This window comes from Amblyomma maculatum, chromosome 9 (genome assembly GCF_055883805.1).
Source record: "Amblyomma maculatum isolate TAMU_Amacu chromosome 9, ASM5588380v1, whole genome shotgun sequence".
NCBI classification, from domain to species: Eukaryota; Metazoa; Arthropoda; class Arachnida; order Ixodida; family Ixodidae; genus Amblyomma; species Amblyomma maculatum.
The window spans coordinates 37,836,408-37,863,396 of NC_139352.1; the positions used below are offsets into that span (position 1 = coordinate 37,836,408).

The 26,989-nt window shown below is 46.5% G+C and overlaps 1 protein-coding gene and 1 long non-coding RNA gene across 6 annotated transcripts in view; both read left to right on the top strand.

Annotated features, from left to right (window-relative positions):
• Nucleotides 1–12,989, top strand: part of LOC146178870 (uncharacterized) — a 36,773-nt gene extending 23,784 nt beyond the window's left edge. For all 5 annotated transcript variants that reach the window (XM_084578602.1, XM_084578606.1, XM_084578607.1 and 2 more), the window contains 2 exons: nucleotides 3,691–3,747; nucleotides 12,765–12,989. In XM_084578602.1, coding sequence (XP_084434728.1) covers nucleotides 3,691–3,747; nucleotides 12,765–12,979 — 272 coding nt within the window. In that variant the 3' untranslated portion in view covers nucleotides 12,980–12,989. The remainder of the gene's footprint in view (nucleotides 1–3,690; nucleotides 3,748–12,764) is intronic.
• Nucleotides 12,990–21,773: 8,784 nt separating this feature from the next.
• The window catches only part of LOC146178871 (uncharacterized), a 28,135-nt gene continuing 22,919 nt past the window's right edge, over nucleotides 21,774–26,989 (top strand). Inside the window, exon 1 of the long non-coding RNA XR_014700665.1 lies at nucleotides 21,774–21,934. This is a non-coding gene — a long non-coding RNA (uncharacterized LOC146178871). The remainder of the gene's footprint in view (nucleotides 21,935–26,989) is intronic.

Here is a 26,989-nt window from a genome sequence, read left to right on the forward strand (position 1 = left end):
GCTGATTCACTGAGCTGCTCACTCACCCGCTCACCCCTCTTTTTGCGCAGTTCTGCAAACGGATTTGGTTGTTTGTGCAAGTTGATTGCGTCGAAGTCGTTCCTGGCCACGTGGTTTCCTCTTCTCGTTTGAATCGCCGCTGAAACGTAAGATGGCTGATCCATCCGCTGATTATCGGACGACGTCGCCGGTGAAAAGAAAGCGCACGGCTATCGATTTGGAGACGAAGTGCAGTATCACGAAGGAGTAGACACTATCGCAACCAACTGTGTCAACGGTCATCCGCTCTTCTGATAAGTTTGACAAAGAAAAGTCCCCGCTTGGCAGTGGGCACGAACACGTTCGACAAGGCGCCTGACAATGACAGTGACAATGACGCGGTAGGGCAGGCTGCCTCAACGTTGTTCTCGCAAGAGGCCCTGCAGTTGATTCAGTCCCTCTGGGGCTTTGTTTTCGCGAGGGACTTTCAGCTGCACGACGTGGTGTACCTAGATGCCATGGAGACACGCTTCGCGTAAGGCAAGCAAGGTTAACGGACATGGGTTTTTCTCGTGCAAGCCAGTGAGATGTATGTACGTGGTGAGATGCTTGTGGCGATTTCACCCCAGGGGCCTGCGTTCTCCAATCTCCTCTGCTTTTAAATAAAACTTTCGTCTCTCTCTTCACCCCAGCGTTACTTCCGGATTTCTCAAGCTGAGGGGCAGCCGCGGTAACCTTCTCATATTTTTTACAAGACCCCTTTCGGGGCCACCAAAACGATGTCTCGGCGAAGCTCGCATGTTACTTGCCGTCCGTAACCCATCTCTGCAGTTATGCTTTCTTTCGTGTAAACCGTTTATAACAATTATCGGTTATAACAATGGAAATTTTGTGGCACTTGAATATTGTTATAAGTGGACTCGACTGTATACGGTATGTGCAGCAGTGTAAAGTCGTCGTCGTCCTGTTGCTCTGCTATTTCTTTAACGTCGGCTGTTCTTGATTTGCAGCAAACTGCGAAACGATTCTGTCTTCCGCACCTACCACACATTTTTTTCAATCGCTGGACACTGGCAGGGCCTATGCGAGTGGTTGCAGTAGCCACATTTTTTTGGCTTCGTGTCTCCCTGTGTCGTACCTCAGTGCGCTATTCCTCCGCTGCTGATGCTTGCTTCTCCCTTGTGCCACGGCATCAACGCTGTTGTCTTCGCTCCACGCTTTGCTTTGTGCTGCTGCAATTTCTTCGACCTTGGTCCATTCGACAGCAGTGGTGAGCGTCAAGTCCTTTTTGGCTAGAAGCTTTTTCCTTAGCGCCTTACTAGATGTTCCATACACTATTGGTCATGCAGCATAGATTCTCGGAGGGCGTGAAAATTGCAGATCTTAGACTTCAGTTGCAGGTCCCGATAGAAGTGCTCAAAAGGCTCACCTTCGGCTTGTGTGCGGCTCCGGAACATGTAGAGCTCGAATGTTTTGTTGCTATGAGGTAGGCAGTAGGCCTCAAATGCTTGCACCAGCTTGTCGTAGTCATTCTTTTCTTCCAGGGTAAGGTCGAAGGTGTTGTAAACGTCGATGGCCTCTTGACCGGCGAGGTGAAGCAAGATGGCGGCTTTCTGGGCATTGCTACGCAGCTTTCCAGGTACCGGAGACTTCGTGGCGACGAAGTACAATTCTACTTCCTGCTTAAATTGAATCCAGTTGTCCGCCACATTATTCCCGAAATGTAGCTGCTCTGGAGGTGGAAGCTCCGTCATTTTTCGGCGCGGGAACTTGCCGCTTCTGACACCATGTATTTGATGAGACCGACACGCTCGGTGACTAAGGAACGACTGATGTTTATTGGCGCCTTACTGAAAGTGCCCGAGCACGTTGTCAGACTGGTTGGCGTGCGTTGTAGTTTTAGCGGATACCGATACAGTGCTTGCCTTTTTTCTATGCGTTAATCTTCGTCTGTATTCAAAGTAAATTACTGCGCGCCACCTGCTCAGGTATGCTCCACTTTTGTAGCATTTTGATCTGCCATGTGGGCTGTGTGCCAACTGGGGGGTGCCCATTTTCACACAGATATTCAAGCTCACAGCATAATTTTCACTTGGGTTCGCTTCAGCTCAGCGGTGAAAATCTGTTGTTTTAATGTGGGGTTAAATCTACTTCTAAAGCTAAAAATATTTGCTGTTCTATGGATACCAACTTATGGAAGCCTAAGTGTTTCATTACATTAAGGATTTGACTACATAAAAGCTTGGTAAAGTTAAATCTCCATGTAACAAACCTCCGTGTAGCGAATTTGTGGATATTACGAAGTTTTTCAATGCCACAACACTGGCTCTGTCGAACTTGGTGTATTTGAAAACTATGCTTTTAACGTGCTGCAGTGGTTGACCTTGATATAAGGAACTCGGAGGGCCGGCTATCTCCTAGCTAGGGCTGCTCAAAATTTTTGCAAACCCCACAAGTTTCGTGACAGTAAAGCACGAACTGACCTTAAAGGAAAGTCTGCTCACAGAACAAGCGACCATAGTTGGTGCAACTCACCGTGTTTCAGCGCCGACAGCACATCTACAGTAAAATCTCGGTGATACGAATCCGGTTGATACGAATTTCGGAATGATACGAATTCACGAAATTCCCCAGCCAGAGTGCATTGTGTACAATGAGCAAAATTTTGAATGTTCCAAACACTCTTCCGCGCCACGACGGATAATAAGAACGCGCGAACTGCGACCACAATCTTGAGCACTACGCACTGCCCACACATCGTTGACTCCGCGATCGCCAGCCACGCTGTATGTACGCATCACAATCAGATTGTGGTGACACATGGTAGGCGCGCAGCCGTAAGTGGTGGTTGGCGGCGCATGCGGCGGGCGCGCACGGGTCGCACATCGTAGACTTCGCGATAGTCGCGCTGTACGCATCGCGAGCAGTCTTCGGCGCTGCGCTGCTAGCACGTCGCCATCTCTTGTTGTGCTGTATGCACTGTGAGAAGTCTGCAGAGGCACGCGGCCCTCGCGTCGCTGACATCACGTTCGCCTTTCGCGCTGTATGTGCCGCAAGTGGCGAGCTGTGACCGCGCCACCGTAAACAACCCTCTTGGACGTAAACAGATATGCACGATTGGTTTTCCTATGCTTCTACATACTTATTTTCGTTTGTTTTGATGATATACGAATGTTCGGATGATACGAATTTTTTCGTGACCCCGCGAGATTCGTATCACCGAGGTCCTACTGTATATGGCAAACACAGCAGTGTCCGCTGCTTCGCTTTTGGAACATGGCACTACAATAGTTCATTCTCAAAAGCAGTGAAAAATAGCAAGAAAAGGAAGAAATACATGGGATGAACTGTGTGTGCTTATCATCGCCATCCTTTCAAGGTGGTTGCCCTCGCACTCAATTCTCAATCTGGTTTTCGTTCTGCATCGAGTCATCACGTGAAAACTGCATATAGCAAAAACTTGGATATAACAAAAAAGTCATGGACGTTTCACAGTTTTGTTATAACTAAATTTAATTGTACATTGAGGTTCGACTGTACCACATTCCTCTAGTGCCTGCACTAGAACTAATCACATGTTCACAAAGTCCTCATTACTGAAAAAAAAGAAAAGGAAAATCTTTTTGTCTTTCTTTTTAAACTTCAATAACTAGCAAGGAACCGTTGTCCAATTTTGACAATATCTTTCTTACTTTTTTGTCTTCGTTACAGAACCTGCATTGACCCACACATGCAAAGGCACTGGAGACCTGTGCAAACACCTTGCTGGTGAGAAACTGAAAACTATGCACATCAGGTCATTGTTTGGCTGTGGCACGTGCGTGTTTGCACTGCAAACTTTGGCATATTTTTCTTGCGTGAATTTTATTGCTTCTGTGGTGCAAGGCATATTCAGTTTAGTATTACTTTTGATAGGAATAACATACTCATAATGTGCTGTGGATAAGTTGCAGAAATTGGAAGTGAGCTCCTTTGTAAAAACGAGGGCTTTTCACCATGGCAGCACGGCTGCTTCGATCAGCATACCTTTGGAACACCACAGGAAAGCAGTGGCTTGTGAGGGCTACTACATTAGTTCTAATCTAGCCTGACATTTCTTTTTTAAAAGAAAACCTGTCGTGAAACTATTAAATTGGCTTATACAGTAAAAAGCTTGTTAATTCACTCTTAAGGGGGAACACCCCTCTTAAAACTTTTTTCCTTATTTATGGGTGGATCTGACTGAAACTTGCACCATTAATGTACTTTTGCATGCTGATTTCAAATATCTGATTAGTTTTCTTGTAGATGAAATAGCTTTCAAAATATTACCTAATTCATGTTCTTCGTTTGGAGGTGAGTTAATTACTAAACACTTTATGGCATGAGGAGAATAGCCCTGCCAGAGTGATCTAGAAGGATCATAGAGTGCCGCTAGTCATGAATTAACGTGGTAGAAAAATTTGAACCAAAGTTACAATAAGTCAAACTTTTATGAATAAAAGCCCAGGTTGGCACCTAAGATAGATAATTAATTCTGTAAATGTTGCCGCATAATAACTGTACATATTTTTGTCCTACGGCACTGTCGAAGGTTTTCTCTTTCTAACAAGACAAGAATGAGAGCTATAGCATAAATAGACTAAGAGATATCTCTCCTCCAAAATTGCAGCACCCTCAAAATTGCAGTTTTGAGAAAACGAGGAAAAACACTTCACAGCATGTAGGTGTAAATTATGTCAATGATTGATATGTCAACAAGATCAGAAACAGGTGGAAAGTGATCTGAAGCGAAAATTAATGGCCTATGCCAATTTGAGCCAAAGTTACGCAATAGGAAACGCTTGAAAGGAAAATTCCATTTGGGTACCGAAGACAACATAACCTTCTCAGCAAATTTTCTTTTGTCGTCACTGCATTTACCTTGGTTTCATGAGACTCGCAGGATTCCCTTTCTAGAAAAAAATTTTTTAAAGCAATAGCAAGAACAGGACCAGAGATATTGATCTTTAAAAAATGCAACACTACCAAAATTGGGGGATTGTCGGAAGCACTCAAGCCTCACGGCATTTAATCAGGAAGGGCAACCTCAAAGACCTCATGCTATTAAAATGCACCAGGAGCATAGTCGGGGTGCATGCTGTCGCGGTGTTTTCTTTTTTCTGTTTTAGCAACGCCAAGCGAAGCCGCCCGCTTCTTTGCAGAACGTACGCTACGGTGCAAGTCCTTTTCTTCAGCTCTCCTGGACCCAGTTGCTGTCACATTTGTACTGCATTCTTGCACAATTGCTGCTGCTGTATGCTTGCAGCCGGCATTGAAGCGCAGCACAGCTTCTGCTGTGGCTGCTTCCACAGCAAACAGTGATGAGTGCCGCTCTTTGTGGATCAAGGTCCAGATGACCGAGTGGAAGCTTTCGTTCGAGTTCTGGGTCTTCCCCCGAATGCACCTCTGCAGCAGGCTCTTCTCTGATAAACGACTATAAACAGGCAAAAGAGCATCAGCCACATCTCTTGGCAGACTGTAATTGTGCTTTGGTGCAGGCTCCTCTTTTGCCTTTGCAGCGTTGTGGCGGCACCATGACTTCTCACCGGTAGGACACAAACTGTGTTTGGGGCAGTCATCAGTAGATGTGATGTGGTAATATGTCGCCATCACAGCTCGCTGCATGGCATCCACATCACCTACATTTGATCGAAGCGCTCGGCCATAATATATTGCCAGCTTGTCAACTAGATCAGCTGTCAGCCTTCCTCTGCCGCCAAGACTTTGCTTCCCTGCACCCTTGTGTCTCTGCAAGAGGTTGCGCAAAGCTGCTCCCATACGCTTGTGCACGTGATTTATGCAGTCCTCTTTGACTATTTCAATGTAGCCATAGATTGCAGCATCTTTAAGAGCACTGAACGTGCGACTGTCCCCATCGCATAGCATGGTTGTGTAGCGCATGTTGTGGCGCTGCAGAGATCTTTCAAACAGAATTTTGCCAGCCTCTACTTCCATTTGACCAGCCTTGGAGTTGGTGTTTTTTTGGCACTGGTGGCGTGATTTCCAAAGTTCGTAGCCGTCAGTGTTTGGCTTGGGACCAATTTCGCAGCCCAGACAAAAGTTTGACAACACCACATAATCAAGCACGTAACCAGTGAAGAGTTCCACCACGGCACCGACGCCTATATGTGATGAGTGTCCGCGCGTCATCCATGTGCCGTCGTAGCACACGGCAATGTTCCCCCTATGCCCAAAACACAATTCATCGTAGACCTTCGCCACTGCCTGCGCGGCTTGTGCCATAGCGGTCGTGGCGGCTCGGGTAGCAGCGGGTTGCAGTGTGTTCTTCAGATGCCGTTGAAACGTCTTGTTGTGCATCCCGCGCCGCGACAACCCCATCGCCGAAAAGATATCGTTCATTGCTGTCTGGCCGTTACCGGTCGACAGCATTGCTCGACTAGCCAGAATATTCAGCTCAAAAGGATTGCACCTTTTCTCGCCGTCAACCCTCCGCGAGTTCCACTCGGCCGCAATCTCACCGCAGTTGTCGCACAGCACGATCAGTTTTACGGCGAGGCCATAGCTCCGGTCGCTGGTAATTAAACGCACGCATCCACGACACGTTTTGCACCGCACGGCATCCAGAAGGATATTCACAATGCTGAGGTCAATTACCGCATAGGAGGCTGTTCCGTCCGCATCTGACTCTGCGGACGCACCACTTGCATCGGCGAACAGCGCGGTCTTTCGTGCCGTCGCCGGCGTCGATACCAGTCTATCAAGCGTAGCCTGCTCACGGGCACTCACTTGAGTTATGTCACTGTTAGTGACAGGCGCGGTATCAATACGTACACGACTGCAGTCGGCACGAAGAACGGCGCCGTTGTCCAGCGGAATCGGAGAAGCGTCGCCGCCCGCAACGTGATCGTCACACAATCCCGCAGCACTGGCACTTGCTTCTTGCACAGTATGCATCGAAGTCGCATTCTTAACGCGTTTCTTTGGTTGCTTTCGCCCGAACTTGTGCAAAGAGCGGTACTTCTTCGCGCCTGGCATGACTCTCGCGTTGCACTAGCGTGGTCGGCAGAAAGACAAAATGGCGTCACTGGGAGTCCGCATTTCAGGGCTAGCTTGCCGGAACCAACCAAACGACGCCATTTTGATCACGTGCCTTAACCGGCCAATAGTAGCGCGCGCTGCATGCTATCTTTTTGTTTGTTTTTTATGGGGAAGGCGGAGCGCACAGGGTTGCTTTCCGAAAGAAAAAATAAGCCGAAAGCGCGCGCTTTCGAACGAGACCAAAATCGCCGCGGTGGAGCGCGTAGTTCTCATGCGCCGGGCGATCGAAATTGGGTGTCGTTTGTCCACAATTTAAAGGGCAGTGGGTGTGGTACTGCATTTTTTAATCGCTATAACTTCATAAATACGCGGGGTATAAGGATGAAAATTTGCGTGCAGATGCGGAATGGTGCGAGGAATACGAAAATGAAAAAATTGAAAATCCGATTTTCAGGCCGATTTTCGGTGCCAAAGAGCCGTGTCCCCCCTTAAGGGACCGGGAGGAAAGTTTGAATTATCGTATGTTCTAGTTACCGAATGGCCTCGAAAAACCTGGCAAAACCATTTGCATTACGCTAAATTTGCTGTATTTACTTATACTGAAATGGCTCTCGTACAAATAAAAAATAAAATAATTAAAAATATTGAGGATAAGCTGTACACCGTTGGAATATTTCTAGATTTTCGCAAAGCCTTCGATTCCATCAAACATCATATTTTGCTAAGAAAACTGGAAATATGTGGAATTAGGGGCATAGCACTTCAACTCATGCGCAGTTACCTTGAGTCGCGTTTTCAGTTCGTATGCCTACATGGCTACAAATCAAACCCAAGGACTGTAAAATATGGTGTACCGCAAGGATCTATATTAGGCCCTTTGCTCTTCTTGATCTATATAAACGATATAGTTAACATTCCTCAAACTGATGACATAGTATTATATGCAGACGATACGAATGTATTCTTCTCTGGAACAAATCTTAATGAACTTGAAAACACTGCTAACACGTGGCTATTAAATCTTAGTGTATGGCTAAACTTAAATAGTCTTGAACTCAACGAGAAAAAAACTAAATTTATGCTTTTCCGTGCAAAAAACAAACCAATAGATTACGATTTTAAGCTTCGCTACGGCTCTTGCTACCTTGAACGTGTCAGCTCCCATTCCTTTCTAGGAGTTAAATTCCATCACAACCTAGGCTGGAGCGACCACATAGACCACACCCGTGTCAAGATAGCGAGAGCTATTGGTATGCTTTCCCGGCTTCGAGATCTTATACCTTGCTCGCTGAAAAGACAGTTGTATTTCTCTCTTATCCATTCTCGCATCAGTTATTGTCTTCTTATCTGGGGTACTTGTAACAAAACTGACTTAGAAAAAATATCAGCCCTCCAGTCGCGTGCAGCTCGGTTACTTTTACCTGCAGGAAACAACACAAATAGCTGCTCGGCAAATACACAGTCTCGAATGATCCCTGTGAAAATCATGTATGAACTCAAAATATGTGTGTTTATTTATAACGAAATAAAAACAGATTACATTAATTTTTTTAACACGTACCTAAACAGATCTACTGGTTACAGCTTGCGTCAAACTTCTGTTGTGGTAAATAGGCCTCGTACTAACTACGGAACACAATCAATTGAGCATCAGATCATGTTGATGTGTAATTCTCATCCGTTTGTAATAGATGCAGCTAAAAGTAGTTCCACGCACAGGGGTTTTAAACGCATCTGTTCGTCTTTCTTTTTGTCTAACGTTGTGTCCTAACAAAATGCTTACTTCTGGTTCCGTTTGATGTAACCCTGCTGGGGGGGGGGGGGGGGTTCTGTGGTGCGGTGGCCTCATAGATTGTTCATAGTAGGATGTCGTGCGGTCTGTGTGGCATATCGTGCGGTCTGTATGATATGCCATACAATTCGTATGATATGCCGTGCGGATGGGGTGGTGTGTCGTGCAGATTGTGCGGTGTTCTGTGGTGGATGGTCTGTAGGGTTGTTGGAATGCTGTATCGGTTCGAACAACCCTAATGTATTGCATTACTGTACCATTTTGTATATGATTTAGTGTGTATTATTATTTTATTATCTGTATATATTTACAAGAACTGTTTATGATGCGTCTGTTTTGTAAGCGATGGCAAAGACAGCCTTTTGTTGTTGTACAATGCAATACCGCTCCTGCTGCTGTACCCAGGCGAGGACAAGACCCAGTCAGGAGGTTTAGCACCTCCTTTTGTCTTGCCTCGTGGGCAATACCTGTATGTTGCCCGAAGGAGAAATAAACAAATAAACAAAAAAAAAAAAAACGTACGACCTCCTTGCATGATGAACCCCCCCCCCCCCCACTTTTGCCACAGAATTTTAAAAAAATATTGCTTTAGTCGTTGTGTTCCTCTGTTTCACGCCATCACCGTCGCAATCCACAGCACATTTCTTGGCAGTGTGCCAAGATGCTGTGCAGCGACGATGTGTTTACCTTTTGACATTAGCTGTAGCGGAAAAAGAGGGTCAAGGATGCGGGATTGAATCCCAGCTTTGGCAACTGCTTTTCGGTGGAGGCGAAAAACCAGGTGCTCGTGTGCTGTGCAACATCAGTGCATGTTAGGAACCCCAGGTGGTCGAAATTTCCAGAGCCCTCCACTACGGCGTCTCCCTTAGCCTGAGCCGCTTTGGAACATTAAACCCTATAAACCAAACCAAACAGAAAAAAAAAAGGGAGAGGGGTGGGGGGGGGGGGGGGGGCAATTCGACAGAGGGCCAGCGCTCTTACAGCAGTTGTGCAAGCTTTGTTTGCAGTACGTTCACTTTATTATGCCATGCTAGGAGTGGGCACCGTCCGCTGCTGTACGATCATTGGAACGTTTGATAGTGCAAATGCCTTTGGAACCGAACAATGCTGAAAGCTGCCATCATGATAGCGACTGACCGCATGCTTTTGTTGACTGATGGGTGGATGAACGCCTTCTTTCACGTAATGATGTGGTTTTTGATTTAGAGTCTCTTCTTTCTTTTTTTCTTTTTTTGAAACCACCGCACGCAGCAGACAACTTACGACATCGCTCTCACAGCGACAGCTGCTGCCACTTTTTTTTTCACATGAGAGAAAAAAACACGCTAACATAATTACGTGAGAGCAACGATTTACCTTTGTCCAGCGCCTCTTTGAACGTCGCATCGCTCCGACTGTGGCATGGTTTTCCCGCAGAAATGGATAGACTAATTTTTCGAGCCACTCGGTAAATGAAGTGATCATTTTTAGTGTGTATTCATTTTTTCGCACTGCCTGGCTTTCCGGGCACTTTTTCGGCACCTTGAGGGTCCTAAAAATTGGTCGGCTACTGTAAATGCGTTAAGGGGAGACGCGGGTCTTAAAACGGTCGAAAATGGTCAAAAAGTCGATTTTGGGAAAAACTCATTTTCGGAAGGTTTGTCCTTTCGAGCATCTACAGTAAAATTATTAACGCTGAATTCGGTCGGGAAATGCGATAAAATCGGCTTTCAAAACACCACGGCAGCGACGAAATGGCCCCGAAAAGAGAAACTTTGTTCGAACTTCCCGCGCGCGCCGCCGGCGTTGCAGCCGGCCGATCGCCGCCATCTTGGGCTTGTTTTGAAGCTGGTTTCTTTGTGCACAATTTGAGCTATCTCAAAATGGCGTCGCTCAAGCCGAGCGGTGGTTCGGGCCGGTTTCCCGAAGGCCGTTTTCGGGTCGCTGATTGGCTCGCACGCGGCGCGCTTCCCGCGCACGCCGTTCTGCGCCTCCCATTGGCTGGTGTGACCGTCTACGTCATTTTTTTTTTCTTTCTCTTGCGTTCGCCGCTGTGGCTGTCGCTTCGTGCGCGTCTGTTTTTGCGCTCGTGTTTCTCTACACGCCGTGTTTCCGCCTTGTGCCCGGAGTTTCTCTTTGCGATCGAGATGCCGGGAGACAGTCGATTGAAACCGAGCACGCAACAAGCTTTTGGAAGCCGGAAGAAACGTCCGTGGAACAAAAAACAGCAGGCAGCGGCCACCAGTGCGTCGCCGGGGCCTGCAGTGCCGGACTCGTTGGATCCGCCGGGTACATCAAGCACGCTGTCCGATGACGACACCGCGGGACCAAGTTGCAGCACGAATCGTATCTCGGATCGTGGTACACTTCGTGTTGATGCTGTGTACTATTCGTCGACCGAGCAGGTGCAGCATGTTGAGCGATCGGCGCAAGCAAAGTCCGTTCTGTCGGAAAAGTCGGCAACCCAGCGCAAGTTTGACCTTCTTGGCATCAGTGCGGATTACCAGACAGCTGATGCCGGTACCCAGTTCGTGATTGTGGACTTGAAGGTTTTGAACAATTTTTTCGCGCAAGCGAAGTGCGGAACCTGCGGCGCAGGAAGTCTGCGTTTGAGCAAGGCAACAGATAAGGAGTACGGCTTTGCTGTAAAGCTTCTGCTTGTCTGCGAAAACTGCGATTTCGAACAGAAGCAGTTCTCTTCCCCAAGAATAAGCGAAGCAGTTCTCTTCCCCAACTGTTTGCCTGGTGGAGCTCTCGTCTCCTTGGCTCCGGTCCTCACTTTCACCTCAAAAAAAAAAAAGTCAACCCCTAATTTCTCGAAAGTAACCTCTATAATTTCATCACACTTACACATTCGACATTTTTTTTTTAAATGTTTCCTTGGATGGAATAAGACACTTTTTGTTTTGTTTTGTAGGGAAACTGATAGGGAACATCTGAGTAACATCCGTTGTCGAAGATTCTTCCCAATATTTTCTGCACTCAGTTTCAAAACTTCAAATGAGTTTTTCTCAGCTTCATGTTTTTTGGTGACATGACTAGCCTTACGGAACTTTTCATTGGGTTTTTGTGGTGCAATTTTAATAAATCTTATACCGTTGAATTCAGAAAGGTTTGAACTGTGGAGCTATGCTATTTTTATATTGCTAAGTTGAACATATCAAATTTATTGAACAATAATGTCAGCTAATTATATTTTCGAATTGTGGGGCATCTACATAATTGAATATTTTTATACTGTGATGTACATCAATGGTAATAAAAATAGCATAGCTCCACATGGCAGGTCTTTGGCTACAACTACATTTTAATCGGAACGAAAAAATATTGAGGGAAACTGTCCTAACGACCCGTAAAAAATTACCAAATTAGGCTTTGGTTATTTCCCAATAACATTAGAACTAATTGAGATAGAGTAAAACTAATTACATTTTTGAAAACAGGAGGAAGAAATACATATACACACCCAATTTCGTTATTATATCTCTAAAAATAAAAATTTTCATTTTAAGACCAGTGTCTCCCCTTAAATCCCTGATCGCAATTCCTGCAGCTCCCGGCTTTGGTTGTCACTTTTTTGATGGAGGCAAAAGGGAGGCATCCACAAGCTGCGTAATGTCCAGTGCACGTTAAAGAACCCCGAGAGGTCGAAATCTGCGGAGTCCTCTACGACGCCGTCTCTAGCTGCTAAATGCATGCTCTCCCATGCTGTCCTGGGTCAACTGCCGACCCGACCCATCCCTCATCCAGCCACCCTCTTTTTTGGCTGACCCCATGCTGCGCTCGTGGGTACAACTTGAAGGATGTGCCACTGGTAGCTCTGTTTTTTTAGTCACTGCCTTTATATGCCTCAGTAAAATAGTAGTGTAACAGATCATACACCATGTACCTCTCTACTTGTGGTAGCTCAACCCCCCCCCCCCCCCCCCCCCCTCTTTTACTCTACTTTCCCCGAAGATGGAGCGGCTAAAGATCTGTTTTTATTTTATTTCAGCCTTTGAGAAGAAAGTGCTTCGAAACCAGATGAACATACTCTCCGAACTGAGATATGTCCGAGCAGCTGTGGAGTCCACTGGGACGAAGGTCGTGCCCAGGCTACCCGAGGACTGCCCCAAGCTTCCAGCATTAATGCACGAGGGTGTGGTCGAACTCGAAGAGTACCTGTCTTCGGAGGAAAACTCCCTCGACTGGCAAGTTTTGTCTTTATAACTGTCGGTGGAGACTGTAATCAATGGGTCGTGCGCCCCGATAATTGCCCTGCGGGTAGCGTGGCTTTGTAATTCAATTTTCATAGCCCTGTATATTTATAAACTTGACCTGGTTTTACTACTTGTGACCACCGGAACAGCTGTCACCGAAACTCACGTCCATTATCCAAACGCCCACTTCAGCTTCTTATGCTGCACAGGACTTCACTGCCAGCCCGTGAATAGACAGCCTACATTCTAGATTTATGCACATTCTTACCGCGTCCTCGCCTTTGTCGACCGTGACCCTTCACATCCCTCTTTCACGGGCACTTGTGCTTAGTTGCTGGCTAGAGCCGGTTACCTCTGGCCAATCCCTCATCTTTTCCGCTCATGTAGTTCACCCTCTCTTCCCCTCTGTTCAAGTTCAGGCTGCCAGCTTTGGTCTGCCTAAAAATACGGCCGAGCCAATATGATGGTCGTGCAAATGTGTTCATTGTATACAAAGTTCGTTCTAGGTGCACTCGCTAAGCACAGAGTATAAAGTTACAAAAGCATTGCTCTTATTTCTTTAACGGGAATACGAAGGGGTCTTGAAAACTGTTTTTATTTTTCGAGTATACAGTCGAACCCGGATATATCGAATTTGAATTTTGGTTATATCGAACTTGTGAAATATCTCCTTGAAAATCTCATGTAAAAGTATAGGAAAGCCGCGTCATATATCAAGCTCAATTTCACCGGTCGTTCAATATATCGAACTCCGCACCACGCACTGGAAAGTGTGCCTTCTCGAAAGACGATCCCATCCCTCTCGGCGTTGTGCCGCGTGACGTTTTTCAAGCCACGCCCGGAAGGAATGAGAGAGGACAGTTGGCGACGGCTGGTTTAGGGCAGCAGCACGCGCGCATTCCCCTAAGGCACGCGCATCTGCGGGTTATTGTTTCCCCCGCGCCAGCTCCTGACGTTTGCAAGCCTTGTGCGTGAATGAACCCGAGAGAACCAGTGGGAACGAGAGGGGAAAAACGCGTAGAGCGAAGCGCAAAGGTGTGCTCATTTATTTTGCCGCGCTATCTCTCTCCTTCTTCTCTCCTGGCCTTCGTTCGCAGTAGTACGCGCTATGCATGCGGCAAGCCAGCTCAGCCCGTTTTCAGACAGAACGTCAAACGTTTTCTCCAGCGTGTGTTGCGAGGCCTCTACGCGCGGCGGCTGATGTGGCTATGGCGGCTGCCGATGTTAAGAAGTGGCACTTATTTTTTTTGCGGAGTCGTTTATTCTTGCATGTATGAATCAACGAAAGCACGCGGTCAGCTGTGATCATGACACCGGCGTTTAGCATTTGTTGCTTCGAACAGCATTTGTAGCTATCACGCTTTCCAATGATTTTGTGGCAGTGGACTACGCCCGCCCCAAGCGCGGCGTGATAAATCGAACCAGGCTTGTGAAATCAAGCCATCACTGGCACTCTGCCAAGTTTGCTCCCCGCCACCGCAGGAGCTATCAAAAGATAAACACGCCGTGACTATCGCTGCGCAGCATCTTGGCACGCTGCCAAGAAATGAGTTGTGGATGAGACGACCGAAACAGAGTGGCGCGCGCCATCGACATGCAAGCGAAAACGCTCGTGACTTCTGCCGCAGCGACACAGAAACCTCGTTTTGAGCTGCCGCGGTGGCTCGAGTGGCAAGAGGGACGCAGTTCCAACAAGTTGGAAATTTTTCGCTCTGTCACTGCCGCTTGTCGCTGTGATCGCTCAGTCGCTCGCATGTCAGTGAGCTGGTGACCGACCTTAACGCTTTCTTTTTTTTTTTCCATATTCTCGGGTGCAAAAGTGGCAGGTGGGTTCATTATGCGAGTGGGTTCGTTACACGACAAATACGATATCGTTTTTTTGCATCGTAATTGCCGTTTCAAGCCGATTTCTGTATATCGAATTATTTATACGTCGAACTATTTCGCGATCCCCTTCGAGTTCAATATATCCGGGTTCGACTGTATTTTAGGCAAACTTGGCATGCAAGTGTGGAATGTAGTAATTATGATTTCAAATATGCATATACATTTCACATATCTCATCTCAAAGAGACGATATAGTATAACTATTTTCACTAGGTTGTTTTTTATGGTCCATTATAGTAATTTCTCCTTAAGAAATACCTCTTTTAGGAACATACAGGCGTTTCTAAAGGTCCACAGCACATCCTAAAGCTTTCCTTTTTTTCCCTAATTGTGATATCTCAGCAGTTAGACAAAATTTTGGGCTAAATATACTGCTGCATACTTTTTTCTTTCCTACATTGGTATTTATTTGTGATCAGAACAATGACATTGTATGAATTTCCCTAGTCTTTAGCATGGGCAGTGGAACTTTTGAAATGTATGCCTGTTCCGAAAAGAAGTCTTCTTTAATGACAAATTTCTATAATGGCCAGTAAGAAATGGACATGTTATTTTGCCATATGGTCTCTTACTGATAAGGTATTTTAAATCTAAATGCACATTTGAAATTCGCATTTTATTCTGCACTTGCATGGCAAGACCCTAAAATAGGAAAGCCAATAAATGTATAGGGAACAGAAGAAGAGTGGGAAAACATTTACAGCACTGAAAAGCGTGAGACACACCTTTGCAACCAAGAAACGGAGGTGTAGCAACACTGCCTATGCAGTTTTTTCACACTTAGCTGTGTCATGCATGCTTCTCAATGTCGTTTAGATACGCAGGCCATGGAAGGCGATGCTCTTTAAGCGCAAAGAAGTGTTTAATTTGCAATCAAACACTTGTTGGATTCAACAGCTGGCACTTCCAAGACCTGAGAAAATTTAAATTTGAAAATTTTATAATTGAAGAAAAAGGAACACCGGATAAAAGAACAATAATGGCAGGATGGAAGGCATTTCTTCGTACTCCTTTATAATCCAACACCACGCGTTTAGTAAGTAGTTGTTTAATTTCCAGAAAGCATCTTCAGGACCGTGCCATCACCAACAACTGATGTAGTAAACAAGTGAGCTTACTAGAAGGGTTCTACTTTTCTTGGCCTGCACAACTTCATTGCTGATTAGTGCATTAGTTTGAAAAGTTTACAGGCCTTTTAAGTATACTGGCAGAAAAGTTGGTATCCAAGTAATATACGATCCACACTACCCAGTTTCGAAAAATGGAAATTTTGAATTAAGTTTTCTCGCCCCGTAAAACCCGTGATCAATATTTCTTGGCACACCTCGCCTGTAGATTCCTTCCTAGTGTTTGCAGTATTCAGTAGTCCACATTTGTGTTGTCATTAGCACGGGCCTGGCAACCTGTCCAGTCTGCTGATGGCAATGGAAAAAAAGTAGCATGTACATCTTCTACGTTGGTTTTGGATTCTGCGCCTCTTTTCATTATTCCACTGTGGGAAGGCGACCTCAGACGCAACACCTTCTCCGGACCCAGCTCGCTCATGTGTAAGTGCACTTTCACAGTTCTCAGATGCCTCACTTTCTTGTCCTTGGACACTGTTTAGCTGTTCTTGACATGATAGCATTGAGGCAAAAAGTGACCAGCATTGGCTGCATCGCCTTCTGTGTGGTGCCTCGGGGCAATAATGAAACACTCTCAGTAATGGAACACTGGCTACGGTAACTCGGTATGACACTTAAATGACGAATGATTGGGTTATTCAGTAAAATTGCGTCGATCTTGAAGAGCACAGGAAAAAATTGGAGGGGAACTTGAACTCCTCCTTTAAGGTATGATGCGAGCCCGTGGAGAAGAAAGGAAAAGAAGAGGGAGAGAAAGACGCGCGCCACAACAACAGCCGTCGTCCACCACCGAAGCAGTGGCGGGTGCCTGATTAAGTGAGTAACAAAGTCAGTGGACACGAGTGAGAATCCACAAGCGGAGCAGGCAGACGTTAATGGTTCTCGTTTGCTTGCTCCCCTTGTGGATTCTCACTCGTGTCCACTGACTTTGTTGCCCACTTAATCAGGCACCCGCCACTGCTTCAGTGGTGGACAATGGCTGTTGTTGCAGCACGCGTCTTTCTCTCCCTCTTCTTTTCCTTTCTTCTCTATTTTCTTTTCTGTCCGCACGAGGCAGCGAAAGTGGCTCAGCTACAGAGCCAGTAGCAGGCCTCTGTATTTTCTTTTCCTTCTTCCTACAGCCACAACAACTCACTTAATCAGTAATCTTTCATTTATGTCTCTGTTATCCCACATATACTAATTAAAATACTCGTAAGAGTAGAACCCCGCTATAGTAAACTCGGATATAGTAAGAACTCTGGTATAGTAAAGTGAAACTGAATTTCAAGTTCATCTTCCATAGAAGACTGTACATTTTACCCCCTTTATAGTAAAGACATTTTCGGTAAAAATCGGTTATAGTAAAGTCCGTCTGGCCGCGGTGGCGTACTTCCCACGAATTGACATTGCCGCAGGTGTGTTACTTCAGATTGTGAGGCAAATTTTTATTTATAAAAAAAAAAATTTAACGGGCATTTTCTTTCATGGCTTTACCACAATGCTCACCTGCACTGAGGAGAAGCAAACCTTACATAGTCCTCCTTGGAGTCGTAAGGGAAAGCGTGCAACTCGTGGGAAAAAAAAAAGTAAAACTGACTACAAATATGGAAAGAAGGCAATGCAGTCCATTCGGAATGTGAAAGAGAGTAAAAGTGCAGCAAGAAATATGGAAAGGAAGAAACAGCTGAACAATCACAGCATGAGGTGGGGTGGCAAGAAGTTTAGGTGTGCTGTGTGCAGTTTTGCAGTGTTCATGCAAAACTTTGGTTTTCACATGAAATACAGTTCAGTTGTATTTGTAGCTGTGTTGTCTTCATGCTTAAGAAGTACTCCCACAAGATGCAAATAAAAACACTTTATAGCTGAAAAAAGGAAAATTGCACAGAGAGATGATAGGAGAGGAATAGAAGGTATTTCAGAGTGCGTTTTTTTTTCATAAAGCAACGAGACATATTTAGTAGGTAGCCATTTAATTACCAAACGCCAACTTAGGGGCCATGTCAACCTCGGCACCTGATATAGTAAAGATTTTTGCTGGTCCCAGTGACTTTACTATAAAGGGGTTCTACACCACATTATGTGAAAGACCACAAGACAGGTATAAGTACTCCCTTCAACAAAGCATCACTAACATGGCTGTGTGGTCTAGGGTCTATGTGTCTAAAAGGTGCTTGCGTCACAGTAATTTTATCAAACAAACACCTGAAATATGGTTGTATATATATTTGAGATAAAAACTAAGCTACAGTGACAATGCTTCACAGTTTCATGTAGTGCTTCGCTTTGCGTGCACCGTCGGGAATGTGTGAGAATTGCTTGCAAATGCCTGTCCACCTCTTTTCGTACTGCAGTGGTGCGTGTTGCAAAACGACCTCATCGAGTTCGGAAGATGCTTCACCACACGGACTCCGCTGTTCAGTGCAGCATCCTAAAAATGCGACTGTTGCGCATATTCGAAGAGCAGAGGAAGCACGCAGATGGAAACGACAGAAATATATGCATAGGTGTTGAAACAGCCTAATGTCGCAGCAAAATAAAGACCAGTGACTTGCAAAGCAGTGTTCGAAACGACACGACTGGCCAGTGTGTGTGCCTGATGGCGGCGGGATGGCATAAAATTGAGAGAAGCCAATTTGAAACTATGTACTTTGATAATAGGGGACTGATAATAGGGGAGCAGTCGGGTACGGCACATCGGAGAGACCGATATCCTCAAATTTGTGTGGACTGTTCCCGTAACTCAGAACCCACTGGCTGTCTGATTTACAAAATGCTCACAAAAGGTCGCAGTTTTCAGAGAGCTCGATGAACTGAGGAATAAAGTACAGTAAACTCTAGCTAATTGAGCTTTCAAGGCAGCACCAAAAATGTTCAAATAAACTGAATGTTCTAATTATTGAATAGGCCTGAACCAAGTGCCGAAAACGCCTCGCCATGATGGTGTAATGTGGTGATTAGGGCGCTCAACTACTCTTTTTAAGCATGCGGAATCGAATCCCGGCCACTTTTTGATGGAGGCGAAAAGCGATTTACCCATGTGCTCTGTGACTTCAGTGCACGTTAAAAGAACTCCAGGTGGTCAAAACTTAGTAGTCCTTTATTGCGGCGTCTTTCATAGTCTCAGTCGCTTTGGGACATAAACCCCTAAAACCAAACCTAACTGCCAAAAACCGTTGGCATGACAGTAATGTTATCTAATGAACACTTGTTCAATGGTTTTCTGCATTTGAGATAAAACAAAGGTGAGAACAACAGTCTTTCCTGCTTGTGAAGTGCTTTGCTTGCAAACACTGTCGGAAACATTGAAAAAGTGCTCCAAAATACAAAGTACTTAGGTGAAGCAGTGCAGTGAATCGTGCAGTTTCAGCATACTAGAAGCAGCTATGAATGCACGTGAGGGATATATGCGTTGCTGCTAGAACAGCGCGATGCCATCCTGAAACGAGAACGGGGAAATGCCATCTGAAATGGTGTCGCTGTCTGAAGCACCCGCCCAATTGTAGCCGCAAGATGGAGGGAAGTTAAAGAAAGCGATACTTAAACTATGCGATTGGGGATATATTTCGGAAATGGAGAATTTCTGATTGCCGCCATATCTTCCATAGCACTCACATAGTGTTCAGTCGCCACTGTTTTATGTAATTGAGGTTTTCTCGAGGTTTGTTTTGGGGATTGCTGGCTGTACGTATCGTACCTCGAAGTCATTCTCCATTCGAATTACATAACCAGAGCCAGCCCAACCCAGTCTGAATTAACAAGTGTCCAAAACCATAGGCTTACAGTCACCTACCGATTTTTCGGACTCGGCGGGACCTGGAAAACAGTCGAAATAGTCGAATGGTCTGAAAAATTCATGAACTTAAAAAAATCTCTTTTCTGCGAAAAATCGACTTTACTGATCCAATAAGGGGGCACGGCTGCCAGTGTGCTTGCTCTGATTGGTGCCAACGCGGCAATCATGTGCATCGTTAGGAAGCATGCAACTTGCTCAAGGCAGTCACTGCATGTACATGGTACCACGCAGATGCTGTAACCACGATAGCCCTCTTAGATATATCTCGGTCAGTTCTTCACACGACGTTCTATGACATTGCTGCAGGTCATGCTCATGCTATGAATGAATGAACGCATCATATGAAGCAATAACGTTCAGTTTCCATTGTTAACAATGGTAGTGAATGCCACGAGATGTAACTCGAGGGAAAAATAGCGAGCGGAACGAGAGCCTCCATGAATGCACCGACCCGCCCTCCTTCCTTTTCCCAACTGGTGGTGGCAGCAGCATCAGAGTGAGCAGTGGCCGATGGCGCTCACGTTCCATTTTCAGGCCTATGCGCGCCATTGCTAACAATGGTAGTGAATGCCACAAGATGTAACTCAGGGGAAAAATAGCGAGGGGAACGAGAGCCTCCGTGAATGCACCGACCCACCCTCCTTTCTTTTCCCAACTGGTGGCGGCAGCAGCATCATAGTGAGCAGTGGCGGATGGTGCTCACGTTCCATTTTCAGGCCTATACGCGCTCTTTGTAGACTACCGCAATGACAAGGCCACACATTCCCTTATTGCCACTGCCTTAATTAGCAATGATAAACGAGAGGCAAACTATTCCATCTGTATGACTCTGCTTTGCCTAGCTTTCACAGCCACGGAAAACCAATTGTTTGCAACAATGCCCGTTCGCATCGAAGTCATGCCAAAAAAACGATATAACGAAGGCTTCTCGTAGCTGATACAGCAATCGCAAAGTTTGAGTAGTAACTAATGTTCGTGCTAGCTCTATTTTAGAGTGATCTTTAAGCATACTTTTTGGCTTTAGCTAATGAACCTCGGTGATATGAATCTTAAGGGGTAGCAAAAAAATTCGTAACATCCAAACATTCGTATCATCGAAACGAAAGAAGATAAGTATGCAGAAGCATGGGAAAGACAGTCACGCATATATGTTACGTCCGAGAATGTTTATTACGGTCCCGCGGTGACAGCTGGCCACTCACAACACACACAGCACTGCAGGTGATCGAGACGTCGGCGACGTGCGGGCCGCGTGCCTCCACAGGCTTCTTATAGCGTGTACAGCAAGACAAGAGATGGCGACGCGCCGGTTGCGCACCGCAGACTGCTCGCGATGCGTACAGCGCAACAAGGGATCGCGAAGTCAACGATGTGCGGCCTGTGCGTATCCGGCGCGTGCTCCGCCGACTGCTAGTCACGGCTGCTGCTAACTTTTTGCGGTGTGGAAAACGATCACAATGGAGATGGCGATATGCGTGCCGCACGGTGCTGCAAATTGCTCGCGATTGCGGAGACAACGATATGCGGCCCATGCGTGCCCCCCGCGTACGATGACGCCAAGTGCTGCGGTGGCGGTGTCTGCAGTTTGTGGGCCACGTGCCGCTGAAAGCTTTTTGTGGCATAATCCTGACAGATAATTGTGCCGTTGGCGAGGTGCGGACAACGGGGCACCGCAAACTGCTTGTGATGCGTACATACAGCATGGCTGGCGATTGCAGAGTCAATGATGTGCGGGCAGTGTGTAGTGCTCAAAGCTGCAGTCGCAGTTCATGCATTCGTGTTATCCGTAGTGGCGGAACATACAAAATTTTGCACATTGTGCACAATGCACTTCGGCCAGGGAATTTCATGAATTCATATCATTTCGAAATTCGTATCAACCTGATTCGTAGCAGATTCATATCATTTCGAAATTCATATCAACTGGATTCGTATCACCGAGATTTTACTGTATAGTGATTTTGTGTTGGCAGTATTGATATAATGGAATAAACAAGTTTGTCTCCACTGCAGGTTGCCTACTTGTCAAAGCTGGGTGGCACAGATTTGCCGGACACCGTTCGCAGGTTGCTGCGTGCCCTCCTCTCAAAGACAGCTGCGCTCCAGTTTAGCTGGTTAGGAACGAAAGGCAGCAAGTATGCGTTTGCAGGCCTGACGAACATCAACAACCTCATACTTGGTAGGTGCATTGCTTTTTACTCTGTGCTGGAAGCTAATGCGGGGGTCAAAAAATAAGATTTGGAATAGAATAGACAGATATCATTATTATAAACCATTCAACAGTGACTTGTTCAGATTTCCTTTCTTTGAGATGGGGGTTCTCAAACTGGTTTCCACGCGCTCCCGCAGTGGACTGAACAAATGCTTCTCTGAATGAGATAATTTTCATCCAATGAAAAAAATGCCTACTCATTTCATTGAGGTCTGAAATTGCAATGCCGGCTCAGGCTTCTACTCACATGACTCAGTTGCATCACTTTATAGACTGCATCGGGTCCAGTGCACCAAACACAAAAGACCTTTTTTTTTATCCTTTTTACCACCCCTGTAGGACCCTAGATCTTGTGCCACCTTGATAGGCACAGTATGAAAGAAAACTGAACAAGTGTTGAGGGGGAGCCCCGGTTCACAAGCCAAGCCAAAGTTTCGACAAGGGGACCTGTCTTCATCGCCTTGCGAACCGAGGCTCCTCCGTAACCCTTGTTCATTGCTCTTTCATACAGTCGAACCTAGATAGGTGTATCGATCCCAGATAATTAGAATTTTGGTTATATCAAACTTGCGTAATATCCCCTTGAAAAGCCTGTGTAAAAGAATAGGAAAGCACCGTTGTGTATTGAACTTCAATTTGACCGGACGTTCGATATATCGAACTCCGCACCATGCGCTGGAAGATGCGTCTTCCCCAAAGACGATCACATCACCCTCAGCCATTTGCTGTGTGAAGTTTTCAAGCCACGTCTACAAAGAACGAGAGAGAACCGGTTCGGCGATGGCCAGTCTACAGCAGTGCTGACGCTTTCCCAAAGGCATGCGCATCTGCGGTGATCGCTTGCCGCAGACAGCACATGACATTTGCAAGTCATGTGCGTGAAGGAACGAGAGGGAACTGGTTTGGTAATGGCCGGTATAGAGCAGACACAGCCAATGCAGCTGTGGTGTTGGGGAGAGAGGAAACAACAGGATAGAGCAAAGTGCAACGGTTTGCCCTTTCTTTCCTCCTCCTTGGGTGTGTGGGAGCATGGATGAGGGAAAATTCTGCAGAGCTTTCTCTCTCCCTTCCTTCTTTTTGGTCTTCGTTTGCAGCAGCACGCACTATGGATGCACGGACAAGACTGAACCTCGGGCGCTTTCTCCAGTGTGTTTTGTAAACCCTCTGTGCGCAGTGAGTGACGTGCAACATGCATTGTGTGTCGTGGTCGAAAGCACACATCAAAATCAACGAAAGCGCACAGTCAGCTGCTATCACGATACCGGTTTTTATCATCATGCGCTTCAAATGGCATTTGCTGATGTCACACATTCCAATATCTTTGTAGCAGTGGATACGCCCGTCCCAAGCACGGCGTGATAAATCGAACCAGGCTTGTGCAATGAAACCATCATGGGCACTTTGCCAAGGTCGCTCCCTGCCACCGCAGGAGCTAACGTCAAAAGTATGGTCAAAAGAAAAATACGCCGTGATATTATCACTGCACTGCATCTTCTGCTAATAACTGAGCTGGGGTCTGTGATGGCATGACATGGACGTGCCACCAGCTAAGTTTTTTTTTTTTTTTTTTTAATTTTCAGCAGCAAAAGTGGAGGGTGGGTTCATTATTTGAGTGGGTTGATTATGCAACAATTACAGTATCATTTTTCATGATTGCAAGTGGCAACTTGAGCTGATTTGTATATATCAAATTATTGATATGCCGAACTATTTCGCGGTCCTGTTCGAGTTTGATATATCCGGGTTTGACTGTACTGTGCAGCCATCTTCTTCCTCTCATTTTAATCTTAATAGGCACAGCGGTACATTACACGAGAAAAAGACAAAAATAATTCCTTCATCGGTGTTGGCAGGGCTCCTGCTCTTCGCGCTGACAAAGCAGGGCTGTGCATGTTTATGCAATAACATTTTTTACCCAGGAACAACCTTCGCACGCTTGGCAAGTGTGCTGAGGCTGTCATCTTCTGCGGCTGGACTGTGATGGCATTCTACAGGCCCTCCCCTCTAGCGATGAAGCAATGCTGATGGCAGGCATAATCTGTGACGTCAGCCGGCGTGGGTGGCGAGGGCTCGAAGAACTTGCCAGGGACACAGAGGGTAGTGCCAAACGTTAATGTGATTGACGCCGAGGAACTGAGACAGGTTGGCAAATAATGCTGAGTCAAATTGACGACCACGGTTAGTCATAATGGTGGAAGGGACACGGTGTCCCTTGTACAAAGTGTGATGAGCGCTCTTGCGATTGAATCCGCCGTTATGTCCAGAAGGCGCATTGCTTTAGGCCATCTCGTGAACCTGTCAATGCAGGTAATAGGTAACGGTGGTTCCCGCAGGGAGGAAGTGGACCGACAATTTCGCGTGCAGATGGCTGAAGCAGGCATCTGAGGACGGGAAGGATCCAAGAGGAGTCGCAGTATGGCAGTGCACTTTACTTTGCTGACAGCTAAGGCACGTGCGCGACCAGCAGTGAACGTCAACGTTGACGTGAGGCCAGACATAATGAGCCATGACGAGGCGCTGAGTTGAGCAGATGCCTGGATGGGCCAAAGAATGGAGGGCATCAAAGACGGTTTGGCTGTATGGTGGAGGCACGTAGGGGTGAGTGCGACTGGTCGATGTATCGCAAACGAGAGGAACGGCACAGTCAGAGAGCAAGACGTCCTCCAACACCAGAGAGGTGTCGTGCGTGCGAAGCCATTGCAGCTCTCCATTAGCTCGTTGAGCAGCAGTCATAGCCGTGAAGTCGATGATTGGCCATCCATTGCCTGTCACATTGACTTCAGCGTGAGAAAGAGCGGCGGCAACTATGTTCAACTTGCCGCTGACGTGACGAATGTCACAGGTAAATTCGGAAATGTAGGCGAGCTGCCTGATTTCGTGAGGTGCCTAGGAGGAACTGCTGGATGCCAGCACAGACTTGGAGGTTTGTGGTCAGTATATGAAATGTGCGTCCTCAAGAAAATGGCGGAAGTGCTTCACGGCTGAATATATTGCTAGCAGCTCTCGGCCGAAGGTGCTGAAGAGGCGTTCAGGGTGCGCAAGCTTCTTGGAAAAGAAGGTGATTGGCTGCCAAACACCAGTGACGAGCTGCTGCGAGACCATATTGAGAGCAGTGTTCGATGCGTCAACCATGACTGATGTAGGCGCATCACATTTGGAATGTACCAGGAGCATTGCACCGGCAATGGCAGCTTTGATGCCGCTGAATGCACTGTCAGCAATATCGCTCCAACGGACAAGAGCTGTCGGCAAGCTTTGGTCTGAGAGAAGGTCGTGAAAAGGCTGCAGTATTGCAGCGCAGCAAAGAATGAAACACCGATAATAGTTGGCGAGGCCAAGAAATTGGCGCATTTGCCGGGTGGTGGTGGGTCAGGGAAACTGAGTGATGGCAGTGACACGGGCCGGTAACGGGCAGATGCCGTGGGCGTTCACGCGATGGCCGAGAAAGTCCAACTCTGCAACGCCAAACTTGCTTTTCCGTCCGTTGACCACAAGACCAGAGTGGTTGAGCCTTGCGAGGACTTGACGCAGGTGGAGCTTGTGGGCCTCGTCTATAGGGCTGAAGATGAGAATGTCATCGAGATAGGCAAAGCAGCACGTCAAACCTCATAGGACTTGGCCAACAAAGTGCTGAAAAGCCTGGGCCGCATTGCGAAGACCGAAAGGCATCCTCAGATATTCAAACTCATGCTACATACACATTAATCTGGTCCTGGGCTAGCTGCGTTCATTTGACTCGAACTTCTTAACCTCATCCGCCCACCTAACTTTCAGCTGCCCCTGCTATAGCTTTCCTTCCCTTGGAATCCAGTTTGTTACCCTTAGTGACCATAAGTTATCCTCTCTTCACACTACATACCTTGCCCATGCTAATTTCTTCATTTCCACTAGAATGTCATTAGCAGACTGCACGCTTCCTCTCTATTACGAAGAGAGAGGAAGGCTGCTCTACCGATTCCTTATTACGGCTTTATGGAGCACTTTGTGAAGGTCTCCTGCATTATAGCCTCCTTGTTCTTCAAGGCCTCTCACAGTCAAGCATTAAACTACTTGAAGCCATGCAGGCCAAAGCTTTGAGAGTGTGCCTTGGTCTTCCAAAGAACACTTCCACAGTGGCCACTCTGGCGGAGAGCAGACGTCTATCTGCAACCGTGCTGATACCGCAGGAGCTGCTTCGCGCCCAGCTGCGCTTTGCACGTGAACCTACCCACCCGTTTTCAGAAGAAAGCATGACATCACTCTCCCATCTACTGCCTGCGCAATATCAACGCGCAGTACCGTCATTTTTCCCACCATGGAGTTTTGCTTCATGGCAAATTTGGACAACTATACCTGGCATCAAAAGAAAAGCCCACACCCCAGGACCCGCATTAAAATACTTCGCCCTTGAGCACATCTCTGCACGCTACAGTCATCATTGCCACATCTATACTGATGGCTCTGTCACAGCTATTTCTTCATCCATTGGCGTGTGGATACCAGCAATGCACACTACAATCTCGGCAACACTCAGTCATCGCACTTCAGCTGTGGCTACTGAGTTAACAGCTCTGAGAGAAGCAATTATATATATTCTACAACAACACCCTGCAGCATGGGTTATCTTCAGCGATTGTCGCGCTGCACTACAATTGCTTAATTCATCAAGAATTCAGGAAGAGCTCGTCATTGACATAAATAAGCTACACACACAGGCCTATGACCTGAGTCACAGCATTGTGCTACAGTGGTTACCTGCTCACTGCGGCATCGCGGGCAACGACTTCGCTGATGCCGCTGCAAAAGAACTAAAAGATTCCACGAGGACAATTTCAGTACCATTCTCACGAAGAGATGCAGCAAGACTTGTAGCAACTGAATCATGGTGATTGCAACGCTCTCTGTGGTGTGACCCGAACCATCAATATCGACCTCTACACCGAATAGATCCTTCTTGCGACTTTCGAATTCCTCACAATTTGAACAGGTGGCATCGAAACTGTCTACACCGAATCCGCTTGAATGTGTCATACACAAACTACT